The 27,358-nt window shown below is 45.2% G+C and overlaps 1 protein-coding gene across 2 annotated transcripts in view; it reads left to right on the top strand.

The window, feature by feature from the left end:
• Positions 1 to 908: 908 nt before the first annotated feature.
• gli2a (GLI family zinc finger 2a) overlaps positions 909 to 27,358 on the top strand; it is a 63,047-nt gene continuing 36,597 nt past the window's right edge. Inside the window, exons 1-2 of one of the 2 annotated variants that reach the window (XM_044132013.1) lie at positions 909 to 1,286; positions 17,232 to 17,336. In XM_044132013.1, the coding sequence (XP_043987948.1) occupies positions 17,246 to 17,336 (91 nt within the window). In that variant the 5' untranslated portion in view covers positions 909 to 1,286; positions 17,232 to 17,245. Of the gene's footprint in view, positions 1,287 to 17,231; positions 17,337 to 27,358 lie in introns of those variants that run through there. The other variant, XM_044132015.1, reaches the window with a different exon arrangement.

The following is a 27,358-nucleotide window of genomic DNA, read 5'->3' as shown; positions in this document are numbered from 1 at the left end:
GGTTCTAATGATTTTCATTCAGTCAGGACGTTACGCTGACACTAGAGACACATGCACTGCAGGGAGATTGTAGTAAAGCATTGATTAATGCCTGGTTTTAAAATGACTTCACTGGACTTGTAGCCATTATTTTGTGCCCATTGTTGGACACCACACGGCCCGATGGAACCCGATGGAACCCGATGGAACCCGATGGAACCCGATGGAACCCGATGGAACCCGATGGAACCGTTCTACCTAGGATTTCTGTGGGCTAATGTGTGATCTCTCAGGTTTTGAAAATGGGACGACAATCGGCCGACAGCTGTAAGATGGTGTAGTGTGAACTGGACATTACACTGAGGAAATGAGGAAGGGAGGGTCAGTGGAGAGCAGCGGAGTTGAACCTTTTTTCATTCAGTGTCATCAACAGAAAGAGAAAAAGGCTGGAAGAGACGATAATTAAAATGATGTTGATGGTTTTAATTAATCATACATTAATTGATTTATTGTTTATGGTGACAGGTCTAGTTATAGTTTTAGTTATAGTTTTTCTTTTAGTTACTTATAGTTATGGCTTTAGTTAGTTATCGTTTAGGTGGTTATAGTTTTAGTTAGTTATTGTTTTAGTTAATGTTTCAGTTAATTAAAGTTTTAGTTAGTTGTAGTTTTAGTTTTATCCGAGTGTTTTCTAACATCTCGATGTTAGGGTTTTCTGTCAGTAAATTCAACTTTCCAGAACCGAGCCTGTCCCAGAAGTTACTCTGAAAGTTTTGGGAAGTTCTGAGGAGCTGGGCCGAACCGGGCCGAATTAGTCCGGCCCATCTGCTGCAGCAAATGGCCCAACTCACCGGGGAGCGAGAGGGGAGGAGATCAGGAGGGAGGAGGGGGTCGGGCTGAAAACAGATCCGCAGCCAGCAGATCTCACCAGCACCGCATGTCTCTAAGGCAGAGAGAGACACGGAGACAGACAGACAGACAGACAGACTGGTCCAACTTTGACTCGCATCATGTCAGTTTGGTGAAAGCGGCGCAGCGCGGAGAAGCCGGACCTGCGCGGCTCCGGACCAACATGGATCACTGTAGGGAAAAGTTCCGAGAGTCCATCTCTGTCTCTGTCTCCGCTCAGGGACTCTCATGTCCCGCTCCTTCCCAGAACTTCCCAGCTCGCTCCACGGAGGATCCAGCGCGCTGCTGAGTCCTGGGAATCAGAAGCAGAGAAAAGTTTTCACTTTTTCTTCGGAACCAAAACTAGAGAAAAGGACGACAGAAGCTGGAAGAGCCTCGGCGGTGGAGCCCAGCTGAAGGTAAGAGACGTTTCTAAAGTGGTTTCTGCTGCTGGTTCACATGAAGCTCTCTAACCCGAACGCTTCGCATCTCGGCTGAACTTCTGACACAAGAATCCAAAAAATTTTCCTGCAACTCGATCCGAGGCGAAAGATGAGCTCAGGTTTCTGGGCGCCAATCCTCCAACTTTGCCTTTTTACTCCACATTATTTTCATTTCCTGCATCGAGTCGGAAATATTACCAATAAACACGTGACGTCCTAATCGATCACATTCAATCAATTCACTGTAAAAAGAAAAAAAACAATAAAGTTTCTGACACGGAAGACCCTCTGAGAAGAAAGAAAGTCCCCAACCAGAGAGCAGAAGAATGCAGCGGCATGGCGAGGACAAACTGGAGACCAACTGAGGACAAATTGAGGACAGACTGGAGACAAACAAGAGACAGATTGAGAACAGACTGAGGACAGACTGGAGAGAAATTGAGGACAGACAGGAGACAGATTGAGGACAGACTGGAGACAGATTGAGGACAGACTGGAGACAAACTGAGGACAGACTGGAGACAGATTGAGGACAGACTGGAGACAAACTGAGGACAAACTTGAGACAGATTGAAGACAGACTGGAGACAAATTGAGGACAGACTGGAGACAGATTGAGGACAGACTGGAGACAAACTGAGGACACATTGAAGACAGACTGGAGACAATCTGGAGACAAATTGAGGACAGACTGGAGACAGAATGATGACAGACTGGAGACAAACTGAGGACAGACTGGAGACAGAATGAGGACAGACTGGAGACAGATTGAGGACAGACTGGAAACAAATTGAGGACAGACTGGAGACAAACTGAGGACAGACTGGAGACAGAATGAGGACAGACTGGAGACAGATTGAGGACAGACTGGAGACAAACTGAGGACACATTGAAGACAGACTGGAGACAATCTGGAGACAAATTGAGGACAGACTGGAGACAGAATGATGACAGACTGGAGACAAACTGAGGACAGACTGGAGACAGAATGAGGACAGACTGGAGACAGAATGAGGACAGACTGGAGAAAAATTGAGGACAGACTGGAGACAAATTGAGGACAGACTGGAGACAAATTGAGGACAGACTGGAGACAAACTGAGGACAGACTGGAGACAGAATGAGGACAGACTGGAGACAGATTGAGGACAGACTGGAGACAGAATGAGGACAGACTGGAGAAAAATTGAGGACAGACTGGAGACAAATTGAGGACAGACTGGAGAGAAATTGAAGACAAACTGGAGACAGATTGAGGACAGACTGGAGACAAATTGAGGACAGACTGGAGACAAACTTAGGACAGACTGGAGACAGAATGAGGACAGACTGGAGACAGATTGAGGACAGACTGGAAACAAATTGAGGACAGACTGGAGAAAAATTGAGGACAGACTGGAGACAAATTGAGGACAGACTGGAGACAAATTGAGGACAGACTGGAGACAGACTGAGGACAGACTGGAGACAAATTGAGGACAGACTGGAGACAGACTGAGGACAGACTGGAGACAGATTGAGGACAGACTGGAGACAAATTGAGGACAGACTGGAGACAGAATGAGGACAGACTGGAGAGAAATTGAGGACAGACTGGAGAAAAATTGAGGACAGACTGGAGACAAATTGAGGACAGACTGGAGACAGACTGAGGACAGACTGGAGACAAATTGAGGACAGACTGGAGACAGAATGACAGACTGGAGAGAAATTGAGGACAAACTGGAGACAAATTGAGGACAGACTGGAGACAGAATGAGGACAGACTGGAGACAAATTGAGGACAGACTGGAGACAAATTGAGGACAGATTGAGGACAGACTGAGGACAGACTGGAGAGAAATTGAGGACAGACTGGAGACAAACTGGAGACAAATTGAGGACAGACTGGAGACAAATTGAGGACAGACTGGAGACAAATTGAGGACAGACTGAGGACAGATTGAGGACAGACTGAGGACAGACTGGAGAGAAATTGAGGACAGACTGTAGACAGAATGAGGACAGACTGGAGACAAACTGGAGACAAATTGAGGACAGACTGGAGACAAATTGAGGACAGACTGGAGACAGACTGAGGACAGACTGGAGACAAATTGAGGACAGACTGGAGACAAATTGAGGACAGACTGGAGACAAATTGAGGACAGACTGAGGACAGATTGAGGACAGACTGAGGACAGACTGGAGAGAAATTGAGGACAGACTGGAGACAGACTGAGGACAGACTGGAGACAAATTGAGGACAGACTGGAGACAAATTGAGGACAGACTGGAGACAGACTGAGGACAGACTGGAGACAGATTGAGGACAGACTGGAGACAAATTGAGGACAGACTGGAGACAGAATGAGGACAGACTGGAGAGAAATTGAGGACAGACTGGAGAGAAATTGAGGACAGACAGGAGACAGATTGAGGACAGACTGGAGAGAAATTGAGGACAGACTGGAGACAGATTGAGGACAGACTGGAGACAAACTGGAGACAAATTGAGGACAGACTGGAGACAGAATGAGGACAGACTGAGGACAATAAATATTTACTTGAAACTGTGACATTAATAAATGTAGCATTAGCCGCCGGGTTTCTGGTCCTGCATTCAGCCTTTTGTGAAGTTAACATGAGGGACTTTCGCCCCCTGCTGGTGGAGTGAATGCTGCAATTCAGTCTGTTTGGTTTCCTTGTTTGCTCTAGTGAGAATAATAACAAACTGATCGATAGGATCAAATGAAATATGAGGATGATTGAATTGGAATTATTTTTGTAATTGTTTTCTATGTGTTGTAAATTGGTGACATAGAAATAAACTGGACTGAACTGGACTGGACTGGACTGGACTGGACTTCTGTCCTGAAGAGGCTGTTTAAATGTGAGTGAGGGTCCGTTCAGAACCAGGGTCTGCTTGATTGATCTGGAGCAGATGGATCAGAGAGGCTGACGTATCGGACCGGGGGTTAAATACCGATGCAGTCTAGCGTTCAGAGACAGGGGGCCGCTGGAGCAGAGACTGACTCTGAGGAGGGGCATCAGTGCAAATCCTCCTCCTCCTCATGGTGAGTAATCTCTGATGCAGGGTAGAGAGGGTGCAGATCAGAACCAGAACCTGGTCCTGCTTTGACCCCATGGAGGACTGATGAGGAAGCGGAGGGGGGGGGGCGTTGGAGGGGTGGAGGGGGGGTTGGAGGGGCGAGGGGTCTCCGTAAAAGACGGAGATGTTCGCTCCTATCTGCTGCTGTGAGCAGAGAACACAGGATAACATGGATCTGCAATGAAACTACTTCCTGTTGCTGGGGCTGCAGAGAACTTGCATCATCCCTGCTTGGCCAGTGTTGGATGATATGAGCAGATTCAGGAGATCAACCAGGAGCAGACAGAACAGAGTCTTGGTAGAAAGGCTCACCTGGACCGGCTGATTGGAACCCGCTGATTCACTCCTCACACTTGTTGGATGACCTGAGAAATTTGACGTCAAAGAAGTTCTACCCGATGTTCTTTGCAGTTCTGTGTGAGCAGAACTGTCCGATCTGAATCCCTGGTGAATGAATCTAAAGACTCAGGTGAAAATAAGACGTTTCTTTTCTCTTTTTGCTCTAAAACTTGTCTAATGTCTGTTGACAAGACTGACCTGACTGAGGCAGCACAAACTTCAATTCCTCCCATGATGACATCATGATGACATCATGGTGATGATGCTCACAGGCTGCTGACTCATCAGAAAGCTTCCCCTAAACTTTCTTTAGGAACCTCATCGTTGTCCATCTGCTGACAAAGGAACAATGGAGCTTCAGAGGGGAAGCTGTGCTGAGGTCACGGGGTCACCTAAGGGTCAGGGGGCTGATTTCATCATCTGAACTCCAGATAAACTCTTATGACAATAGGAAGTCACCAGATTGACTTCTTCACCTTTTAAGGCACGTTTAATCTGTAGGGGAGACATTGTTCTGGTGTTAGCAGGAAAACACGATGAGACTGATGAAAATGAAATTGACTTTAGACTTTTAAGTGAAGAGATTTTACAGAAGAATGTTTATTTCATAAGAAACTTTAGAATCGTCAGAAAGCAGAAGAGTATAATGAGAGGACGACCAGTTTCACCATCAATCAAATAGTTACTCCTGTGATTCTTAACTTTTATTGCATGAAAATTTATAACGTTTTTTATATTGTTGGAAGGGTTTATAATTTGTGACAACAGAAAGTTTCATAAAGAGGTTTGCATGATGTGAACTTGGTAGCCGATGATTCTGACTCCAACGAGAAGATTAAAAATGTATTTTTTTATTAGTCAAGTTTGTCAGCAAAGGAGTTTCAGCAACAAGGAAGTTCAGAGGATTTAAATGATGGAAACATTTCAGTGAGAACAGGAGCTTAACAGGAGTTCTACATCACTAAGCTCTATTATTGGGCAGTGTAGAACTAGATGATGTAGAACCTGGTGATGTAGAACCGGGTGGTGTCTCTGTTCTCCTGGTTCTAGTCAGAACTCCAGCAGCAGGTTCTGGACTGTTGGGTTGTCAATCAGACCTGTGAAGACGCTGCTGCAGGAATCAAAGCCACAAAAGAGAAACTAAAGCCTGGATGAGTTTCTCTGATCTGAGACTTTAGTCTCTGGTTCTGAAAAAGTTCTGCAGCTGGGAGAAGGTCCACTTTGGAACCCAAGGGTCAGGGCAGAGGTCAGAGGTCAGCCTGATCTCTGGTATTCAGGTGAAAGAACTGATGCTGACTCTAGCTCTATAGCTCTAGAGCTATAAGTCTACATTGTTCTTTAATTTCAGTTCTCTGCTCAGGATTTGCTCAGTGATGGACGGTTCTTACTGCAGCTGTAACGTCGGGTTGAATGGAGGAAGGTCGGTGCAGAGGAACTTTTTTGAGTTGCTCTGGGTTTGTTTGTTTGTTTGTTATGAAACTTGTTGCAGAGATGCATCTTGCAGAATCTGCATAGATGTACGTAGAACAGAATCTGAGCTGTAGGACGGTGCGTTGGGAAGCAGAGAGGACAAACAGTTTGTCAGCTCTGATTTAGACAAGGGCTGTCCTGTAGCTGGTAGGTGGGCGGGGCCTGGTGGGCGGGGCCTGGTGGGCGGGGCCTGGTGGGCGGGGCCTGGTGGGCGGGGCCTGCCTCTGATGGGACGCAGTAGAGCTGAAGGGAGCTGAGTTGCCGCCAGGCCGCAGTCTCCTCTGTGATTGAAGTGGGAGACGCATCGAGAGCGAGAGGCAGGATGCAGCATCTTTAACTGTCCCCCCTCTTCTGGCACCGGGCCAGAACCGGCCTGTTAGGGTCACTGGTTCTGGACCCGTCTGGGCTCCGCCATGAAGACAGGTGGTCCCAGTAAAACCTGGGAAAGTCAGCAGAAAACCAGTGTGTAACTGGTTCTGATGGGAAGGGAACCTCCACATGGCTGGATTAACATCTGATCCAAACCATCGGGATCAGAACCATCAGAGCGGACCTGCGTGACGTTAATAAGATTCTCTGTGACGGTGTTCACAGTTTCACAGTTCATTCTCTAGAAGTTTGGTTTCCAGATGTTTCTGGGTTCCAATGGTTCCACCAGAACCTCATGCAATCAGAACCACAGTTCCTGCAGGAATGACTTCATTTTCATCAGTGGCTTCCCTGGTTCTGGAATTTTCCCATTAAAACCAGTCTGGATCACTGAGCTGCTGGACTCCACCAGTTTAGCTCATTAATGGTTTTTCAGCCACAAAACATCTCAAGTTTTTGCAGAAGTTGTTTTGAATTGATCAGTTTTCAACAACGATTTCTAATGCCAGACTTTACAATGCATGTGAAACGCTGCTAGTGGTACCCGACCAGCCCCTCAGGACCATGCAGCCACTGCCATGCCTCACAGTTAGTCCAGTTCAAGTCGGTCAACTGATCTTTCACTGATTCATATCAAATGTTATCTGAAGGCTCTACAGTAGAAACACGTCCAGTTTTTAGAAGATGCTTCAGTTCTGTGTCCAGTCAGGCGCCGTCATTCCAGATGAATCAGAGTTATGAAATAATTCAAGTTCAGGTTCTCATAAACTGGTCTGAGGAACATTTTGACATCTGTCGATTCGCAGCTTTGGAGCAATTAACTCAGAAGAGGAACCAGTTCAGGGCAGAGGAAGAACTGCTCTGAGTAGCAGGTTGACCTCAGAACTTCAGAACCTGAGAAACTAGAACGCCAGAGAACCAGAGAACCAGAGAACACCTGGACAGAAAGTGGAGGTTGGGTTTCTGTCAACACTGAGACAGAAGTTCCTGTTTCAGCTGACCTCCAGCTGACCTCCAGCTGAAACTGGAATATGTCCTCAGCTTCTGCCTCCACCACAGCCTCGCTCCTCTTCCTCCTCTTCCTCCTCTTCTTCTCTTGACCTTGTCTAAATCCTCGACCTTCCTTTGTCAGAAACGTAACATGGTGATGTTCTCTGGCTTTATACGCTAAATACTCGCTAACTGACAGTAATCGGATTACTGATTACTTGATTTGGAAAGTAACTAAGTTCCATTAAAGTAACTTTTCACATCTCTTTGCCAAAACGTAATTGCAAGTTATTTCATAACGGTAACGTCAACAATGTGTCTCTATTTAGGAGGTTGAGCTGAAGGAAAATTGTTTGATGGGTACAACAGTGAAAAAACAAAACCTCGTCATTTTTGCCTGTTTTTGTGTTTCACTACCGTCTGGAAAACTCTAAGTAGGCTTTTAGAGCCCCCCCTCTGCGCCCCAGCCTCCATCCAAGTTCTGTGTTACGGCCCTGTGTTTGCTGTCACAGCGCTTCTCCTATGGCTCCACAACTTCCTGCTTTTGGAGCGGTCTCTGGTCCACTTGGCGTTCACATATGCATTCAAACCGAACCCAGACTGAGGTTTGGAGGACCAGAGGTCAGAGGGCGATTAGCATCCACACCTCACCAACCGGACCTGACTTGGTCTAGACAGATGGAGCGCAGTTTGCAAAACTCCAAAAAACAAAAAAATTTGAGTCTGGAAGAAGTGCATCAGTGATTTATTCTCCAAAACATAAAAATCAAAGTCCTGCTTTATGAATTTTTTAGCGGTCACTGCATGCAATCTAACCACTTGTCCAAGATAACTGCATCAGTCAGGAAGACAGAAAAAATGTCAAACAAAGCCATATTTTGACTTTTATTGGTTGTTTTGTTCGCCTGCATGACTGGCTGTCAGAAACCTGAGTGCAGGCGGCGTGGGGGCAGCAGACCTCACTTATCCGTCCCTCCGTCTGCCAAGTGAGCAGAGTGTGCAGCAGCAGTTGGTGAGCCGCTCAACAACCCAATGTGTGTCTGTGTGCGTGTGCTGGCAAGGAAAGCAGCCGACCAGCATACGGATCGCATCCAGCGAAAGATAGGAAGGAAGAAAGTGGGACAAGCAAAGCCTGGAAATCTTCAAAACGAGAGAGGGCCTCTTTTCATGTGTGTTTGCATTCCTTTCAGTGTTGGTGAAAGGGGAGCTGCTGGACGAGAGGAACACTTGAAACTGAACGAGGTGCTAAGAAAAACACACACCGGGTCTCATAACAAAAGTCCTGCTAGTGTGAGACAAAAGAAGGCAGAAAGTAGATGAAGTTGAAGAGAGGAAGAGGCATAATCTGGAAAAGTCAAACGGGTCAAAGAAGAAAGAGACGTGCCGACCCAGTTACTGATCCTCTGCCTGAATTAAAAGCTTCATTAACCTCTGAGACCAGCTGGCATCATCAGACCAAACACTCACCACTTCACCTTCAGGATTCACCCTGTCACCAGCAGGTTTAGTGGATTCTATCTCTGTGCTGATTGGTTGATTTTCACAATTACAGATCAAGAATCTGACGAGGCTCTTCCAATGTTTCTGTTTTCCTTTTATATTATTCCACTTGCTGGCATTATTGGGACCTTTTCTGATTTCTCTCGTCACATTTACGCTGATTCTATTTTTTTATTTAGACGCACCAGCTGGACAGGTTGGTCGTTTTGTCCTGATCAGTGAAGGTAACTTTCTGGATCTAAACAGCAGTAAGAAGGAAAGTATGATTATTGCTCCCAGTCGATTAGATCAGCCAGACGACCTCATCCTTCTGCCCGTTAGTAAAATCAAAGGTAAAAAATCACTTTTGATTCATCATCAGGCTTTGACTCACATTAACTCTGGTCAATGGGTCAATGGGGCCACCGCCGTCTTCATGGCAGTTAAAGGGTTTAAGGCCGTTTCCTGTTCCTGTTTCTGTCATTTAAGAAACTTTTCTAAAATCAGACAGATGGTCTCTAGAGCTGATCTGGAGAAATCATTTATGCTTTAGTCTCGTCTCGTCTGTTACTGTAAGGCCCTTTTTACCTTCCTGGGTCAATCTTTACTTTCTTGTTTGCTATGAAATCAGAGTCCTGACTCCCTCCTTCACTCTGAACTCTGACCTCCAGGCGATTTTAGGGTCGGTTTTAAAGTTCTTGTGCTGACCTTCAGAGCGTTACATGGCCAGGCCGCTGATTATCTTTGATACAGCTCTACATTACCACGTCACCAGGTGACCTTTGACCCCATCCAATAACTGAACAGATAAATATGTGGATGTCCCAAAACCTTTCCCAGCTGAACAAAAACAAAACCTTAAGTTATTATCTTTGGACCTAAATTTGAGGATTTGGATTTTCTGTGTATTAATTCAGGTTTTGTGTTTCTCATCTCCCCCTTGATCGTCCCCAGCTGCCCCTGATTACCTTCCTTGTGTATTTAATCCCACCTGTGTCTCCTGCTCTTTGACGGATCCTTGTCGTGTCTATGCAGTCATCTGTTGTCATTTTGTACACCAGTATTACCAGTATTACCAGTGCTACCAGTGTGTTTGAGTTCCTAGCCTCGTCGTTCACCTGCGCTGAATGATGTTCACTTCTTCATTAAACCATCATTTACTCTCCATACCCGAGTCCATCGTGTCCACCTCACCACCCTACAGCCTCAACTCATGACACTGAAGAGGAACAATCTAGAGCTATAGATCTAGAGTCAGCATCAGTTCTTTCACTTGGATATTAGGGATCAGGCTGACCTCTGACCTCTGACTCTTGGGTTCCAAAGTGGACCTTCTCCCAGCTGCAGAACGTTTTCAGAACCAGAGACTAAAGTCTCAGATCAGAGAAACTCATCCAGGCTTTAGTTTCTCTTTTGTGGCTTTGATTCCTGCAGCAGCATCTTCACAGGTCTGATTGACAACCCAACAGTCCAGAACCTGCTGCTGGAGTTCTGACTAGAACCAGGAGGACAGAGACACCACCCGGTTCTACATCACCAGGTTCTACATCATCTAGTTCTACAGTCCTTCACTGAGAGAAGAGACTTTAAAAACTGCTGGTCGTTTAAAAATCATTTAATGGATTATAGATCTGCTGCTGGATTCCACCTGCAGACCTCTCAGGCCTTTTGGTTCTGGTTCTGGTTCTGGTCTGCATCCCCTGAAGCAGGATGCAGGTTTATTTGTATATTGTGCACGATACAGAGAGCTTGTAAGTACAGTTAATAATGAAGAAGGTCTGAATGAAAATCTCCCCCAGAGGGTTTCAACACATGAGTTTTGTACTAAGGAGAAAGGATCCAAAACATGGCGAGAGACGGCTGTAGGAAAACAACTCCCAACCTTGTACATGTAACCCAAATAGCTTCATTCGGTGGGAATTCACAGGCATTTAGAATAAACATGTAGCAATATACAGTGTATCACAAAAGTAAGTACAACTCTCACATTCTGCAGATATTTAACTTGATCTTTTCATGGGACAAAACTGAAAAAGTGACACTTTGACACAATGAAAAGTCGTCTGTGTGTAGCTTATATAACAGTGTAACTTTGTTCTTCCCTTAAAATAACTATATACAGCGATTAATGTCTAAACCACTGGAAACAAAAGTGAGTACACCCCTTAGAGAAAGTTCCATATTTTGCGTGGCCACCATTATTGACCTGAACTGCTGTAACTCTCCTGGGTCTGGAGTCAGCAGAGCTTCACTGGTTGCTGCTGGAACGCTTTTCCACTGCCAGATATTCAAGACTTGGCGCTTCTCCACCTTCCACTTGAGCACACCCCAAAGATGTTCTATTGGGTTTAGGTCTGGAGACATGCTTTGTCAGACTGGGATTAACTGGGTTGTATCAGTGAAACTTTATGGGAGACTGAAGTTTAAAATCTATCCAATCTAAAACACTGCATCTGAACTGGCTTTCCTGTGTCAGTTTTGGAAGGGCTGCATATTTCAAATCTCTTGGAGCTATGTCAACATAACGCTGCTTCCCTGTTATCCATGTGACTGTGAGCTGGGCGCTCCCAAAGACTTGCTCCTAGATAATACCATCATATCAGAATATCACAGGGAGACTGAGCTACTCGAATCATGGCCATATAAATGCAACGCACAAATATATACACTCATAATGTCACCGCCTTTTACTCATGTCTTTGTTTTGTCTGAATGTTGCTATGTTCATACTTCCCTAATGTGTCCTTTCCTCTCTTTATTTCACAAACTGTGGAATACTCACTATTAACCCAGAAAAGGAATTAGAATAAACTCAGAATGCAGAGACTCACTATTTAGGCCAATATTATACTTATTAGATTACTTTTTAGATTATTATGCAGAGAGACTCCTATTCTTGCAACCCAGAAAAGGAATTAGAACAAACTTAGAATCCAAAGAAATTACTTCCAAAACAGGAACATCTAGATTTTAGTTTTACTTAGAAATTGTGGAGTAGTGAATTGGCTCACTGAGTAAGTGACCCAACTCACTTAAGTTGAGTCAGTAGTGAGTACTTCCTCACTACTTTTACAAATTCAGAATATACTTGAATACTTATCTAGCAACTCAGATGAGGAGTATCTAGTCTATATACTTTAGATCAACATTATTAGATTATTTTTCTTCTTTTGCTCTTTCCTCTGATTTGTATTTTGTTTGTTTTTCCTTCTTATTCATGTAAAGTACTTTGAACTGCCCTGTTGCTGAAGATGTTCTATAGAAATAAAATGACCTTCTCTCACGTATCTTACCTAAGCTAGCTGGCCGGGGTGGTAGTGCTGTTAGCTTGAGTCCAGATTCTGGACCCGCGTCCTTCGAAGGGTGATTCCATTACAGCCAAGCAGCAAAAGCTGTTCCTCCTACTCTGCCCGCCATTTCCCAAGATGCATTGCTGGTCAAAGAGGAAATATTTGTTCTTTTAACAATGGTGGATGAAGCGGGACATGGAGCATATTTTTAAACTAAATTACATTTAAAATTGAAAGTTAGACATTGCCAGGTTACATGTCAGATGTGTAAGAAGTTTCATATTCATCATTCTGGATCCTCCGTTTGTCCCCCTGCTGCTGACCTGAGAGGTGGAGCTCAGTTCATGATCAGTGCTGAGGGCTGAAAGCCGGCGACCCTTCGCCTCTGGACCAGGTGATCTGACTGTGGAGGAAGAACCAAACTAAATAAACCTGGAAGAGTTGAAAATGTTTGATCAAGATTTAAATAGTGAAAACTTTGACATAAAGCAGAGTATCTTCTGGCCACTGGAGTCGTCGTTGCAGTTGGATGTTTCTACAGCGGGTCGGAAGACCAACCGTACCTCCATGAACCTTGTTGGTGTCCCAGAGAAAAAGGCCCAATCCGGCTCTCCGCAGTCACATGACTCTGGGTGGGATCAGGAGGCGCTTGTCCCGTCGGGCCGCCCTGCCGACCAGCAGACAGAAGAAGGAGCGCACCCTTGTTGTTGGTTCACCTTTGGCCGACGCCATCTGTCCGCTCGCTTCCTGACAGCTGGACCCGCCTGCCAGAGCTGGACGTCCCTGTCCTCGGCTCCTGTCTGCAGGGACGCTGAATTAAGGACGGGTGAACTTCAGGACATTTTTCAAAGCTAATTTAGGGTTTACTTTCCAGCTTCCCTGAATTTAACAAAAAACGATTTAATTCCTTCTGGTGATGACCGTTTGCGGTGCTGGCCCCACAACGCTTCACTAGAACCTGGCTCCTGTTTCAGAGACCCAACCGGAGAGCAGCAGATGTAGCAGCGTGCAGGAAGCTGCCAGATGTTCCTGAGACCGCCTGCTGCTGGTTATTCCTCTCTGAGCCACCAGGGCGTGCTCTGCTGGCAGAGCTGTGGAGTCACCGTTGCCCAGACTAGGAGGCTCGCTGCTGGACGCTCCAGGCAGGAGAGAAAAACAAGCTTCCTAAAGCTGCTGGTCGCCCACCTCTAATCGGCTTACCCTGGCGCCCTGACAGGTGACCGGCACCGCCCCGGTAGACACGGCTCTCGCTGGAGGACGACATGTTGGAAATCCACAGGAAGCCAAAGCAGCTCTTCACACATTCAGGCTCAGCAGATCACTGAGCGATCAACTACTGAAGGATCAGCTCACGATGCTGATCTGGACTTTTAGCGACGACTTCAGTTCAGCTGAAAATGCCTCAAACAGACTTATGACACAACTGACACGGTCTACTGTTCCTCTGACACGTCACGTCTTCAAGTCTTCATTGCAAGCCAAACTACTTTATTTTGGAATAAAAATTGAAAAAATCCAGCCGAGTCCAGACCTGCCAGGCAACGGACGGCTCAGAGCAAGTTGAGTCAACTTTATTTGGGTGGAACATTTCAGCAACAAAGCGGTTTAAAGAGTCACAAATTATGAAACAAACATTACATTTTGTCAAATATCGTCAAAGTCATCAATACGCATCAAAAAGGATGATCAACGTTCCACTTATTACTAATAAACTCCCACCAGCTGGTTTAGCCTGAGAGCAACTCAGGGTTTCAGCTGGTTGGCAGTTTTCTGGAAGTTTGTTCCAGATTTTGTTGCATAGAAGCTGAATGCTGCTTCGCCATGTTTGGTTCTGGTTCTGCTCTGCCTCCAGTACCAGAACCAGAACCTGAGAAGTTTGCAGTTGATCCAGCAGCAGCAGATCCGGTCAGTGATTATTTCCCACCAGCAGGATTTAAAGTCTCGTCTCTAAACGCCTGGATGAGTTTCTCTGATCGGAGACACTTTGGAACCGGCTTTATGTGGCTCTGGAGGCTCTTATCAGAGGTCAGAGGTCAGCCTGATGTCTACTATACAGCTGGAAGAATTGACTCTAATCCTAATCAACATCAACATAACTGACTTTGACCTGGTGATATAATCACCAGGTCAAAGGTCATTTGTATAGCACCTTTCAGCAACAAGGCATTTCAAAGAGCTTTACATCATAAAAACACCAATTCATAGAAACACAGTCAACAACATCACACATCAGATTATTGATCAATATTTCATGATTGGGTTTCAAAAGCAAATCTTTTAGTCTAGAATCAAACGATCTCAGCGTTTCAGCTGGTTTACAGTTTTCTGGAAGTTTGTTCCAGATTTGTGGTGCATAGAAGCTGAAAGCTGCTTCTCCTTGTTTGGTTCTGGTTCTGATACATTGATTGATGGGCTCTAACGTCCTGGTTCTGGTCAGAACTCCAGCAGCAGCGTTCTGGATCATCTACAGCTGGGGGATTGTTGGACAGAATCAATCTGAGTTTCTCTAGATCTAGCTGAGACATTAGTCATCTAGATGTTCTTCAGCTGATAGAAGGCCGACTTTGTGACCGTCTTTATGTGGATCTCAATGTTCAGGTCTACATCATAACGTAGAGCTGTGTATCATCTGCGTTGTCATGGTAACTGATCTTATTTCCTATTGTAACCTGAGCCAGTGAAAGCATATAGATCTAGAATAAGAGAAGTCCTAGGATGGAGCCTTGCGGTACACCGCATGTGACATCTGACCTCTGACCTCTTGATGAGAAGTTTCCTTTTGAAACAAAGAAATCCCAGTTCTTCATGTTAGACTGGAATCAGTTGAGTTCTGGACTGGAGAGTCCGACCCGGTTTTCGTGTCGGTTCGGTAATATGTCATGAACAACACTGAGGTCCAACAGAACCAGAACCAGGACTGTGGTTCTTCCACTGTCTGTGTTTATATGGATGTCACTAAACTCTTGGACTAGGCCAGTCTCAGAGCTGTGGTAACCATGGGAACCAGACTGGAAGCGGCTGTTTAGCATATTTTCCAGTAACGCTGCTGATGAACGGAGGTTGGCGATGGGCTGAGATTCATCCAGAACGATTCTACGCCTGATGAGAGGCGGGTGTGGAGATCAGATCGTTTGTAATGAAAGCAGGACTTTCTGAAAGAAAGCTGTGGGTCGGAAATCCAAAGGAGATTCATTGATTTCTAATTTCTTCTAGGCTTTTATAATTAAGTTGTTGAAATTGGATATTTGTTTATGTTTGCTACTGGAGTTAGTGGGGATTCGCAGATTAATCTTCTGATGTTAATATTTTTCTCTATAAATTTGTTGGTAAATCCATTGCAGGTTGTGTTTCAATGGACTCTTCAAGAGAGTGACAGAATAGTTTAGGATTCTGTCACTGCTGCATAGAACGTTCCAGCATTTTTCGTGTTTCTGTTTATTTCTGTAAAGAATGTTTTCTGTGTTTAGTGTGGAGTGATGGCTACCAGTCTTTCTTTCTCAGGTATCATTGGTTCAATAGAATCAATGATCTTAGAATGGAAATGATTATCTAGATCAGTGGAATCCAAAGTGGCCCCTGAGGGCCTCCTGCATGTTTTAGTCTCTGTTTTAACTCACCTGGATCCAATGATGGATCATTAGAGGTGAAGAAGAACATCAACCTGCTGAAAAGGTTCTTTCTAAAGCCAGGGAGAGAATATAACATGCAGGATCCCTCAGGGACACTTTGGGCTCCGCTGGTCTAGATAATTATAAAACACTCACTGGCCACTTTATTAGGGACACATGGCTAGCACCAGTTGGGCTCATTTTGGCTTCAGAACTGCAAATCCTTGGTGACATTGATGCAACAAGGTACTGGAAACATTCCTCAGAGAGTCTGGTCCAGATTGACATGATAGCATCATGCAGTTGCTGCAGATTTGTCGGCTACACATCCATGATGTGAATCTCCCGTTCCACCACATCTATTGGATTGAGGTCTGGTGACTGTGGAGACCAGTCGAGTTCAGTGAACTCATAATCAAGAAACCAGTCTGAGATGATTTATGACTTGGTCCGTTATCCTGTTGGAAGTAGCAATGAGAAGATGAAACTCTGTGGTCATAAAGGGATGGGCATGGTCAGCAACAATACTCTTGTAGGCTGTGGTGTTGACTAGATGCTTAATTGGTACTAGTAGGCCCAAAGTGTGCCAAGAATATATCCTCCACACCGCCACCACCAGCCTGAACCGTCGATACCAGGCAGGATAGATCTACGCTTTCATGTTCTGAACCGGCCGTCCGAATGTCACAGCAGAAATCAAGACTCATCAGGAGATCAGTAGTTTCTGAAATACTCAGACCAGCCCGTCTAGCACCAACAGCCATGCCACGTTCAGAGTCACTAAATCACCTTCCATGTTCTGATGCTCAGTTTAAACTGCAGCAGATCCTCTTGGCCATGTCTACATGTATTGAGTTGCTGCCACGTGATTGGCTGATTCTACATTTGCCTTAATGAGCACTTGGACAGGTGTGCCCAATAAAGTGTGAGTTTAAAGTGTTTAAAGGTGAGGTGGAGAAGTGATGAAATGTTTGGCTGATGGATAAAACTGAATCGATCAAACATCAGTCACATCCTGACTGATCATCAGCTCCAGATTTAACATCTTGAGTCAGAACTAAGTGCCTCTCTGTCTTTGGCTTAGTCAACATGAATATATATATATATATATATATAGAAATATATTAGTATTTTAATCATCCTGGAATCATTGCATTGAAATCTTTGAAAGTTGATCCAGAGAGAACAGCTTCACTTCTAGTCCTGCTAGTTCTACCTGCTGACCTCATTACCTGTCTATTATATACCTACCTGTCTAATATCTACCTGTCCTGTTACTCTCCAGGTGGATTCAGCAGCATGGACAAAAAGGAGGTCAAAGGTTCTGGTCCAGATGGAAGCAGCTTCTCAGAGATTCCCAAGAAACCGTTGCCCAGCAGCATGAGCAGAGGTAGACACTGTTGTTCTCTTTCCGGTTGTTCTCTCTCCACCTGTTCTCTCTCCACCTGTTCTCTCTCCACCTGTTCTCTCTCCACCTGTTCTCTGGTTGTTGTGGCTGATGTGCACTGCAGGAACAGGAAGTGTGGGATGATGAGAAGCCAGTTGGCTCATGAAAAGAGTCCGACCCAGAGTCGGATCCGACTTGTCAGAGAATCTGTGATGAGAAATCACAGAAATGCTCTAATGAGGGCGAAGGACGGTTGTCTCACCTCCCGAGTGTAAATTTCATGAATTACTAAAAGCTGCTTGGCATGGCAGCGGCCGGCGTGGAGCAGGAGAGAGGCTAGACGGGGGTCGTCTTTGAAATGCTAACAAGATGTCGTATGACAGTGTGGCTTTATTTGCGCCTAATGATGGACTTGGTGGCCTGCCATCATTAATTGTTTAGGGATGTTTGAAGAGAAACTGGGCCGGTCCAGAAGCTGGCACCTCCACAAAAGGAACCTCAAGTTCTTCAAACAAGAGAAGAAAATATTGAGATGGCCATGGCATGAATTATGGATGCTGTTATGACCACGGTGTGCCATGTAGGCTGAATTTTTATAACCTTGCTGAAGAGAAAAGCAGCTGGAGCCCATGAGGGCCGGAGAGCCCAGAATGACGAGAGCTCATGTTTGCATTAGAGCGAAGAAAAGTCTTAATGAGCCGGAGGATCCAGTTTGGGCCTCAGAGGTACGAATTACTAACCCTGCAGGAGGAACCGGCTGAGCGGAACCACAGGAACCATGATGGCAGAGAGAGGGTCCGCCAATGCCTCGAGACCAACAGAACCATCAGGTCCATCAGAACCAGCAGAACCATCAGAACTATCAGAACCAACAGAACCATCAGGTCCTTTGGAAACAACAGAACCATCAGGTCCATCAGAACCAACAGAACCATCAGAACAAGCAGAACCATCAGGTCCATCAGAACCAGCAGAACCATCAGAACTATCAGAACCAACAGAACCATCAGGTCCTTTGGAAACAACAGAACCATCAGAACCAACAAAACCATCAGGTCCATCAGAACCAACAGAACCATCAGGTCCATCAGAACCACCAGAACCAACAGAACCAACAGAACCATCAGAACCAACAGAACCATCAGGTCCTTTGGAAACAACAGAACCATCAGGTCCATCAGAACCAACAGAACCATCAGAACAAGCAGAACCATCAGGTCCATCAGAACCAGCAGAACCATCAGAACTATCAGAACCAACAGAACCATCAGGTCCTTTGGAAACAACAGAACCATCAGAACCAACAAAACCATCAGGTCCATCAGAACCAGCAGAACCATCAGGTCCATCAGAACCACCAGAACCAACAGAACCAACAGAACCATCAGGTCCATCAGAACCAGCAGAACCATCAGGTCCATCAGAACCACCAGAACCATCAGAACCATCAGTGTGCTCTGCATCAGAACCAACAGAACCATCAGGTCCATCAGAACCATCAGAGCTATCAGAACCATCAGGTCCATCAGAACCACCAGAACCATCAGAACCAACAGAACCATCAGGTCCATCAGAACCAACAGAACCACCAGAACCAACAGGTCCATCAGAACCAACAGAACCATCAGGTCCATCCATCCATCCATCCATCCATCTTCTTCCGCTTATCCGGGGTCGGGTCGTGGGGTCAGCAGCTTCAGAAGGGAGGCCCAGACTTCCCTCTCCCCAGCCACTTCCACCAGCTCCTCCGGAGGAATCCCAAGGCGTTCCCATGCCAGCCGAGAGACATAGTCCCCCCCAGCGTGTCCTGGGTCTTCTCCGGGGCGTCCTCCCGGTGGGATGTGCCCGGAACACCTCACCAGGGAGGCGTCCAGGAGGCATCCTGACCAGATGCTCCTCAACTGGCCCCTCTCGACGTGAAGGAGCAGTGGCTCTACTCTGAGTTCCTCCCGGATGACTGAGCTTCTCACCCTATCTGTAAGGGAGAGCCCAGCCACCCTACGGAGAAAACCCATTTCGGCCGCTTGTATCCGCGATCTCGTTCTTTCGGTCATGACCCAAAGCTCATGACCATAGATGAGGGTGGGAACGTAGATCGACCGGTAAATCGAGAGCTTCGCTTTTTGGCTCAGCTCTCTCTTCACCACGACGGACCGGTACAGCGCCCGCTTGACTGCAGACGCTGCACCAATCCGCCTGTTGATCTCCCGCTCCCTTCTTCCCCCATTCATGAACAAGATCCCGAGATACTTGAACTCCTCCACTTGGGGCAGGACACCCCCCCTGACCCGGAGAAGGCACTCTACCCTTTTCCGGTTCAAGACCATGGCCTCGGATTTGGAGGCACTGATCCTCATCCCAGCCGCTTCACATTCGGCTGCGAACCGCTCCAGCAAGAGCTGCAGATCACGACCCGATGAAGCCAAAAGGATCACATCATCCGCAAAAATCAGAGATTTGATCCTAAGGCCACCAAAACGGATCCCCTCAACACCTTGGCTGGTCCAGAGATTCTGTCCATAAAAGTAATGAACAGAATCGGTGACAAAGGGCAGTTTTGGCGGAGTCCAACTCTCACCGGAAACGAGCCCGACTTACTGCCAGCAATGCGGACCAGACTCTGACACCGGTCCTACAGGGACCTGACAGCCCGTATCAAGGAGCCCGGTACCCCATACTCCTGGAGAACCCCCCACAGGGCTCCCCGAGGGACACGGTCGAACGCCTTCTCCAAGTCCACAAAACACATGTAGACTGGTTGGGCGAACTCCCAGAACCCTCCAGGACCTGCTGAGGGTGTAGAGCTGGTCCAGTGTTCCACGACCAGAACCAGAACCACACTGCTCTTCCTGAATCCGAGGTTCAACAATCTGACGGACCCTCCTCTCCAGAACCCCCGAATAGACCTTGCCAGAGAGGCTTAAGAGTGTGACCCCCCTGTAATTGGAGCACACCCTCCGGTCCCCCTTTTTGAACAGGGGGACCACCAACCCCGGTCTGCCAATCCAGGGGAACTGCCCCCGATGTCCATGTGATATTGCAGAGTCGCGTTAGCCAACACAACCCTACAACATCCAGAGTTCTGATCAGGTCCATCAGAACCAACGGAACCATCAGTGTGCTCTGCATCAGAACAATCCCACAGCCTCCAGTACGGGTGGTACACTCTGACCAGGATCAGCCCAGTCCAAACTGGAAGTCCTTCCTGTGAGTTTTATGTCGCCTGAAATGAACAAAGCAGGTTTTCTATCCTCAGCTGCTCATTATGAGGCACCGTTCAAATGCATCACATCGTCGTGTTTTTCTGCAAATCAGTTTGGTGATTTCTGCCACTTCCTACAGGATTTTGATGTGTTGGTTGTGATTGGTTCTTTTTCATCCAATGAATACTCTGATTGGATGAAAGCGATCCATCTGATTGGCTGGTTGTGTGGTTTCAATTGTGACAGAATTTTGCACTTAAGGTTCCCACTGGTATTTAGAAAACACATTCCATAGCATTTCCAGGACTCTCCATGACCTTCAGTATAATTTTCCATGACCTACATACGAGTTCAGAAAGAAAAGACCTAAAGCCACCAAGGTGAACTACAGCCAACATGTGAAAGAGCAGGCAGATGGGGAGGAAATACATATGACAGCAATGTGTAAATAAAGCCCAACAGACAGGCATGAATTGAAAAGTGTCAATATATTTACTGAGGAATCATATGATGATGATAGCATCATGAACATAAACATATCAGCCGTAATGCAAACACAAGACTGTACATATGCAGAACTAACTGCTTCTATAAAAGTTCAGAACTGACAGACAGACTGCAACGCTGCTAGTCTTCAATCGGAGGCTTATTCAATAATAAATAAATATAGATTTTTAATATAATAATGTGCAGAGCATTATAAAAACAAGGAACTGAGAACCGGCTCTTTACTACCGTTCACAGTAAAGAATCGTTCAGAGCAGTGACGTGCGGTCAGGGGAGGCAGGTGAGGCAGTGCCTCACCTGCCATCATGGAAAGAAAGAAAATATATAATCATAAAGCAATTTAAATTGTTATATTCATCCGGTGGTTTGTACTAAAAAATATTTATTTTTTGTGTAGCTTCACCAATTTCGATTTTTATTTGTTCAAAATCGCTGAATTTTCTTATTTTCCCATTCAAATGCTTGGAAGCGATGCCGGTGAGGCAGCAGCGAGCTCTGCCTCACCTTGGATTGCGCAACCCCTGGCTCTGCGCTGGCTGCTAAGCGGAGAGAGCATGTTGCTGTACGGCGTCAATAAAATGGTTTAAACTAATTTAATATGTGAACTTATTTCCAATAATTTAGCTTATGTATATAATGTACAGTGCTTTTTGTCACCAACTGTGTTTGTGTAACGTGTTTCGTGTAATGAGCGATTATAAACGGCAGAGAACAGGTTCGAGGTGAGGCAGGCAGTTCTCTTGCCTCATGGCAGGGGGCGCTCAAGATCCCAGACGTTCGTCTTGTTCACTCCTCAACTGCCGAGTAAGTGACAGCGAGCTAGGCTAAACGATTCGGGAAGCAAGTCAAGTGCAGCGATAGATTATAATAGAGATAGTGATTTTTTTCCTCTCGCTTATCCCGACTTTCGACATTTATTTTGTTTTGTTTTTTAAGGAAATGTGTGTTTTGTGAGCTACAGTTTGTATGTGTAAGGATGCAGAAGTGAAACATAACCTGTAAACTGCTGTCAATCTATGCATCTATTTGCAAATCTGATTCTGATGACGTCAGTGCCTCACCAGCTATGAACCTCACCGCACGTCACTGATTCAGAGGAATCGGATCGTTCCTGAATGTTGCATCACTGTATTGCAGACTTTGGTTACAGTATTGTCTGTGCAACACAGGGCCGGACTTAGTAGGGCGTGGGGCCCTGGGCCTGAGCCAATGTGTGGCCCTCTGCAGAAATCCGCCACTGTCTCCTGTTGCTCTGCCGAGACAGACCAGGTCAACTCTCTATTTGCACGGTTTACAACAGTCACCCCAAGTTGGTGACTTTTTCTCTATATTTTGCACAAACAACACAAATCAGCAAGTCAAGGTTTTTAAAGATCGGTGATCGGCCAGAAAACTGCAATCAATGCACCGCTGCTTTCTTTTTGATCTGTCTGCAGAACGGTTGATTATTTTAATCACTGTACATTTAATGGTTATTAAAGAAATACTGGAACATCTTGAATATGTCTAAATATTTGAGAGAACATGCCTAAGGAAGAAAAACTTGACAATGTTCTCTATTCATTCTCTATATACTGTATTTATTTATCCTTCATATCTTTTTTTCTCTGTCTCCTGTTCTCCTTTCACTTTTTATCAACTATCTTTCTCTGTACTTATCAGGTTTATCTCCTTACCGATCTCAGACAGTCAGGCTGAGGATTTCCCCTCTGACACCCTAACTTTGTCAAAACTTTTACTCGGTGATGATTGGACTTTAGCTGCATGGCAGGACGCACTCCAGCTGACCTGTCCACTTTGACCTTTGCCTGTAGCAGTAGGACAGTTCCTCCCGCCGCTGCTAGCTGGAGGCTAACGGTGCGTTCACACCAAACACGTTTTGAGCGTCAGGCCCGTCTGGCTTACATTCAAGGTCTGACGCGCCTCCACGTAGACTTTGAATTTAAATCAGACACGCCTGACGCTCAAATCGTGGAGAGGGACGCTGGTTCTGTTCCAGGTCCATTATGACTTTAAAAATTTTTTAGCTAGGACAATTTCTTCATCACCTCTCTGTGGAGCTCTCCTTTTTCATTTGTGCGCTCCGCTGTCATACTTTCTGTTGTCCACCATCGTGAGAAATCTCTTCCTGACGTTTATTGTTTATTACTGCCGATTAGTTGGAGACAAACTGCACATGTCTCAGAGCGCTGCAAGCGAGTTAAAGGGGAGCGACAGCTGACAGTGGAAACACGTAATTATTAACTTAACGTTATGGGTTAGATTGGAATCGGTATGTTTAGCATCCAGTGAAAACAAATCAACTGACAATCAATCAATCAATCAAATATTATTAGTATAGCACATTTCAGCAGCAAGGCATTTCAAAGTGCTTTACATCATAAACACAAAAACACAATGCAACATAGAATCAACAATCAAAACACAACATCAAGTCAGATTCCGTCAATAAATTTGCAATTGATTACGTTTCAAATAAAACTCTAAACAAGTGGGTTTTTAGTTGAGATTTAAAGGAAGTCAGTGTTTCAGCTGTTTTACAGTTTTCTGGAAGTTTGTTCCAGATTTGTGGTGCATAGATGCTGAATGCTGCTTCTCCTCGTTTGGTTCTGGTTCTGGGGATGCAGAGCAGAACCAGAACCTGAGAGTTCTGGAAGGTTGATACAACAACAGCAGATCTTTAATGTATTGTGGTGCTAAACCATTCAGTGATTTATAAACTAACAACAGTATTTTAAAGTCTATTCTTTGAGCTACAGGGAGCCAGTGGAGATACTTTAAAACTGGTGTTATGTGCTCTATCTTCCTGGTTTTAGTCAGAACTCCAGCAGCAGCATTCTGGATCAGCTGCAGCTGTTTGATTGATTTGTTGGACAGACCTGGGAAGACGCCGTTACAATAATCAATACGACTGAAGATAAAGGCATGGATGAGTTTCTCTATATCTGGCTGAGACATTAGTCCTTTAATCCTGGAAATGTTCTTCAGGTGATAGAAGGCCGTCTTTGTAACTGTCTTTATGTGGCTCTGAAGGTTCAGGTCAGAGTTCATCACTACTCCCAGGTTTCTGGCCTGATCACTGGTTTTTAGTTGTAATAACTGAAGCTGTGCACTGACTCTAGATCTATAACTCTAGATCTATAACTCTAGATCTATAACTCTAGATTGTTCCTTTTTAGGTCCAAAAATAATAACTTCAGTTTTGTTTTTGTTCAGCTGGTTGGAAGTTTTGGCACATCCACACATTTATCTGTTCTAAGCATCTGTTCAGTGATTGGATGGGGTCAAAGGTCACCTGGTGACATCGTAATGTAGAGCTGTGTGTCATCTGCATAGTTATGGTAGCTGATATTATTTCCTGTTATAACCTGAGCCAGTGGGAGCATATAGATATTGAATAAGACGGGTCCTAGGATTGAACCTTGGGGTACCCCACATGTGACCTTTGACCTCTTTGATGAGAAGTTTCCAATTGAAACAAAGAAATCCCTGTTCTTTATGTAAGATTCAAACCAGTTAATCTCTGGACCTGAGAGTCCGACCCAACTCTCCAGTCCATTCAGTAATATATCATGGTCAACACTGAGGTCCAACAGAACCAGCACTGTGGTTCTCCCACAGTCCGTATTTATATGGATGTCATTGAACACTTTGACTAGGCCAGTCTCTGTGCTAAGGTAACCATGGAAACCAGACTGGAAGGAGTCAAAGCAGTTGGTTATTGTTAGGAAGCTATTTAACTGTTTAAACAGCTTTTTCAATAACTTTACTGATGAATGGGAGGTCAGAGGTCAGAGGTCGGCCTGTAATTCTGCAGTAGTGATTTGTCTAGATTGTTCTTTTTTATCAGAGGTTTGATTACTGCTGTTTTCAAAGCCTGATGAGAGCCATGAGTTACTATTTGGATCAGATCAGTAGCAACAACAGGCAGAACTTTCTTAAAGAAATGTTCTAGAGTTATAGATCTAGAACATCCAGACAGCAGGAACTGGAGCTGAGTTGACTTATAATTTCCTCTAGGGTTTTATATACTGTAATTTCCGGACTATAGAGGCACCTGATTATAAGCCACACCCCCTACATTTTTAAAGGAAACACATTTTGTACATACATAAGCCGCATGTTCCTACATTGAAACATGAGATATTTACAAAGAAAGACGGTACATAGAAAGTGTTTTTAAAGTTTTAATAATATGCTGTAGCTTTTCCTCCTGAACAGCAGCAATATAACAAAACATCACTAACAGGGCTGGTTTAAATAACATACAGTTAAAAGTCACGGAGAGCCGTCATCCTCTTCCTCCTGTGCACTGAAACCATGGAGGTCTTCTTCCTCATCTCTGTTTCCTTCTTTATCGGCTCGATTGATTTTAACTTGAAAGCTGCATCATATGCATTTCTTCTTGCATTCTCCATGATGAGGGTCTGTTCAAGCTCATTTTTAGCCCCTCTGTCTTGGGGTTGTCAACATGAACTTTAAAATCACCGACAATTATTAAGCATTCATAATCAATACATAAGAGAGATAGAAGTTCATTCAAGTCAGTAAAGAAATTTTCCACATATGTTGAAGTTTTGTATAAAGTTAGTGTTAAAGTTCGTTTTGCTGCATTTTATGACATTTCCACAGTTGTGGTCTAGATAAAGTCCTTAACGGTCGAGACCAAGATGAGAACCACAGAAACATGCATCACAGAGAGAAAAACACCATTTTTTGTCTTTATTTGCAAATTCCATGGTTTTCCATGACTGGAAATTAAAATGTCATAACTTTCCAGGTCTTGAAAATGGAAAAACGAAATTCCATGATTTTCCAGGTTTTCCATGACTGGTACCAACCCTGGCAGTCTTTGGCCTTCCTGGTATACCATACACAAGGAGCAGGAGCATCGAAGTGAAGCGTGCATTTTACTAATCGCTCAACATCACAAATTATCGTTTGTTTCCAAGGATACGGTCCGCCGAAACAGCTTTTCGGCAAAACTGCATGAAAAGTGAAAGAGTTAAAACACCCAGATCCCCCATGACGGTGACGACGCCTTGACGACGCCATGACAGGGTCCATACATCAGCGTGTGGGCGGGGCTTTCAGGAAGGAGGCGTGGAAACCATCTGAGTGTTTCAGGCATTTCCAGGCTGCTGCTGCTGCTGAAATCTTCCAGTTTTTCTTGACGCCCCCTGCATCGTTTTGTGCAAATGCGAAGTTGATATGTTACTGCAAATTTCCCACAAAAAAACATTGAGTTGAAGTGATGCTAAATCCCCCCTGCAGCGAGAAGAAGACAGACAGACAGACAGACATTGTCAGACTTGCTTCATGTCAAGTCTGACATGAAGCAAGTCAATGGAAGTTCTTTAAACCATAAAAGTGTCTGCTTGTTTTTTCCCTCATTTTTTATCTTGGATATGTGGATTTTGGATGGAGTTTTAAAAGTCTGGAACATTTCTTGCTAATATTTCTAAAGTAGCTTCACAAAGCCAGTGATTATGATTATCATGAGTCACTGAAGCGACAGTGAAGTGGTGGAGGGACTGCTGAGTAAGACGGATACAGCTAGCGTCGATGGGTTAGCTTCAAGCTAACAGCCATCAATTACATCTGTGAGTAAAACAAACAAAGATTTTTGATTTGAGGCTGCACAGAGATCCCTTAATGCAACAACATCCTGAGCAGACCCTAATCTGGGATTAAGGATCTTGTCTGTTGTGAAAGCAGCTCAGGTTGCTCATGTCTCAGGAGGACGGGCCTGGTCCTGCCGGACCAGTTCAGTGAAAACGCTGTGGAAGCTCCGATGGACGAGGGACACTGGGACCGGTTGTCCTTCATCTGTCCTTCTGTCTCACTGCGTCCCAGCGTGCGAGACGCTGCAACCCGACTCCCAGCCAGTCCTGTGGGTCCTCCAGGTGTTCACATGTGGAACCGCTGCCTTCACATATTCTGACTGCCAGGTCACATGACCCACCATCGGGTCACATGATCATAACATTTGGTGATTTGTGGTGACATTGCTGCAGTTACAGAATTTCCACAGTTGGATTCAGGTCTGGACTTTAACTACGCCATTCCAACCATGAACCTGCTCTGACCTAAACCATCCCATAAAACCTCTGGCTGCAGGTTCAAGGTGGTGCCCTACTGAAAGGTGAACTTTGACCCCAGTCTCCAGTCAGCTGCTAGATTGTCCTGATTTAGCTCCGCCCATCTCCACCAGCTTCTGTATGGATCCAATCTTACTGGTTGGACTGGGAAAGGTCAGCAGATTAATCATGGACCCAATGATTCTGGGTTGCAGGTTGAGTCTAAAGGTTTTCC

This window comes from Gambusia affinis, linkage group LG11 (genome assembly GCF_019740435.1).
Source record: "Gambusia affinis linkage group LG11, SWU_Gaff_1.0, whole genome shotgun sequence".
In the NCBI taxonomy this organism is placed as follows: Eukaryota; Metazoa; Chordata; class Actinopteri; order Cyprinodontiformes; family Poeciliidae; genus Gambusia; species Gambusia affinis.
The sequence above is the reverse complement of the archived record's forward strand: the minus strand, read 5'-3'. Positions and strand labels throughout refer to the sequence as shown.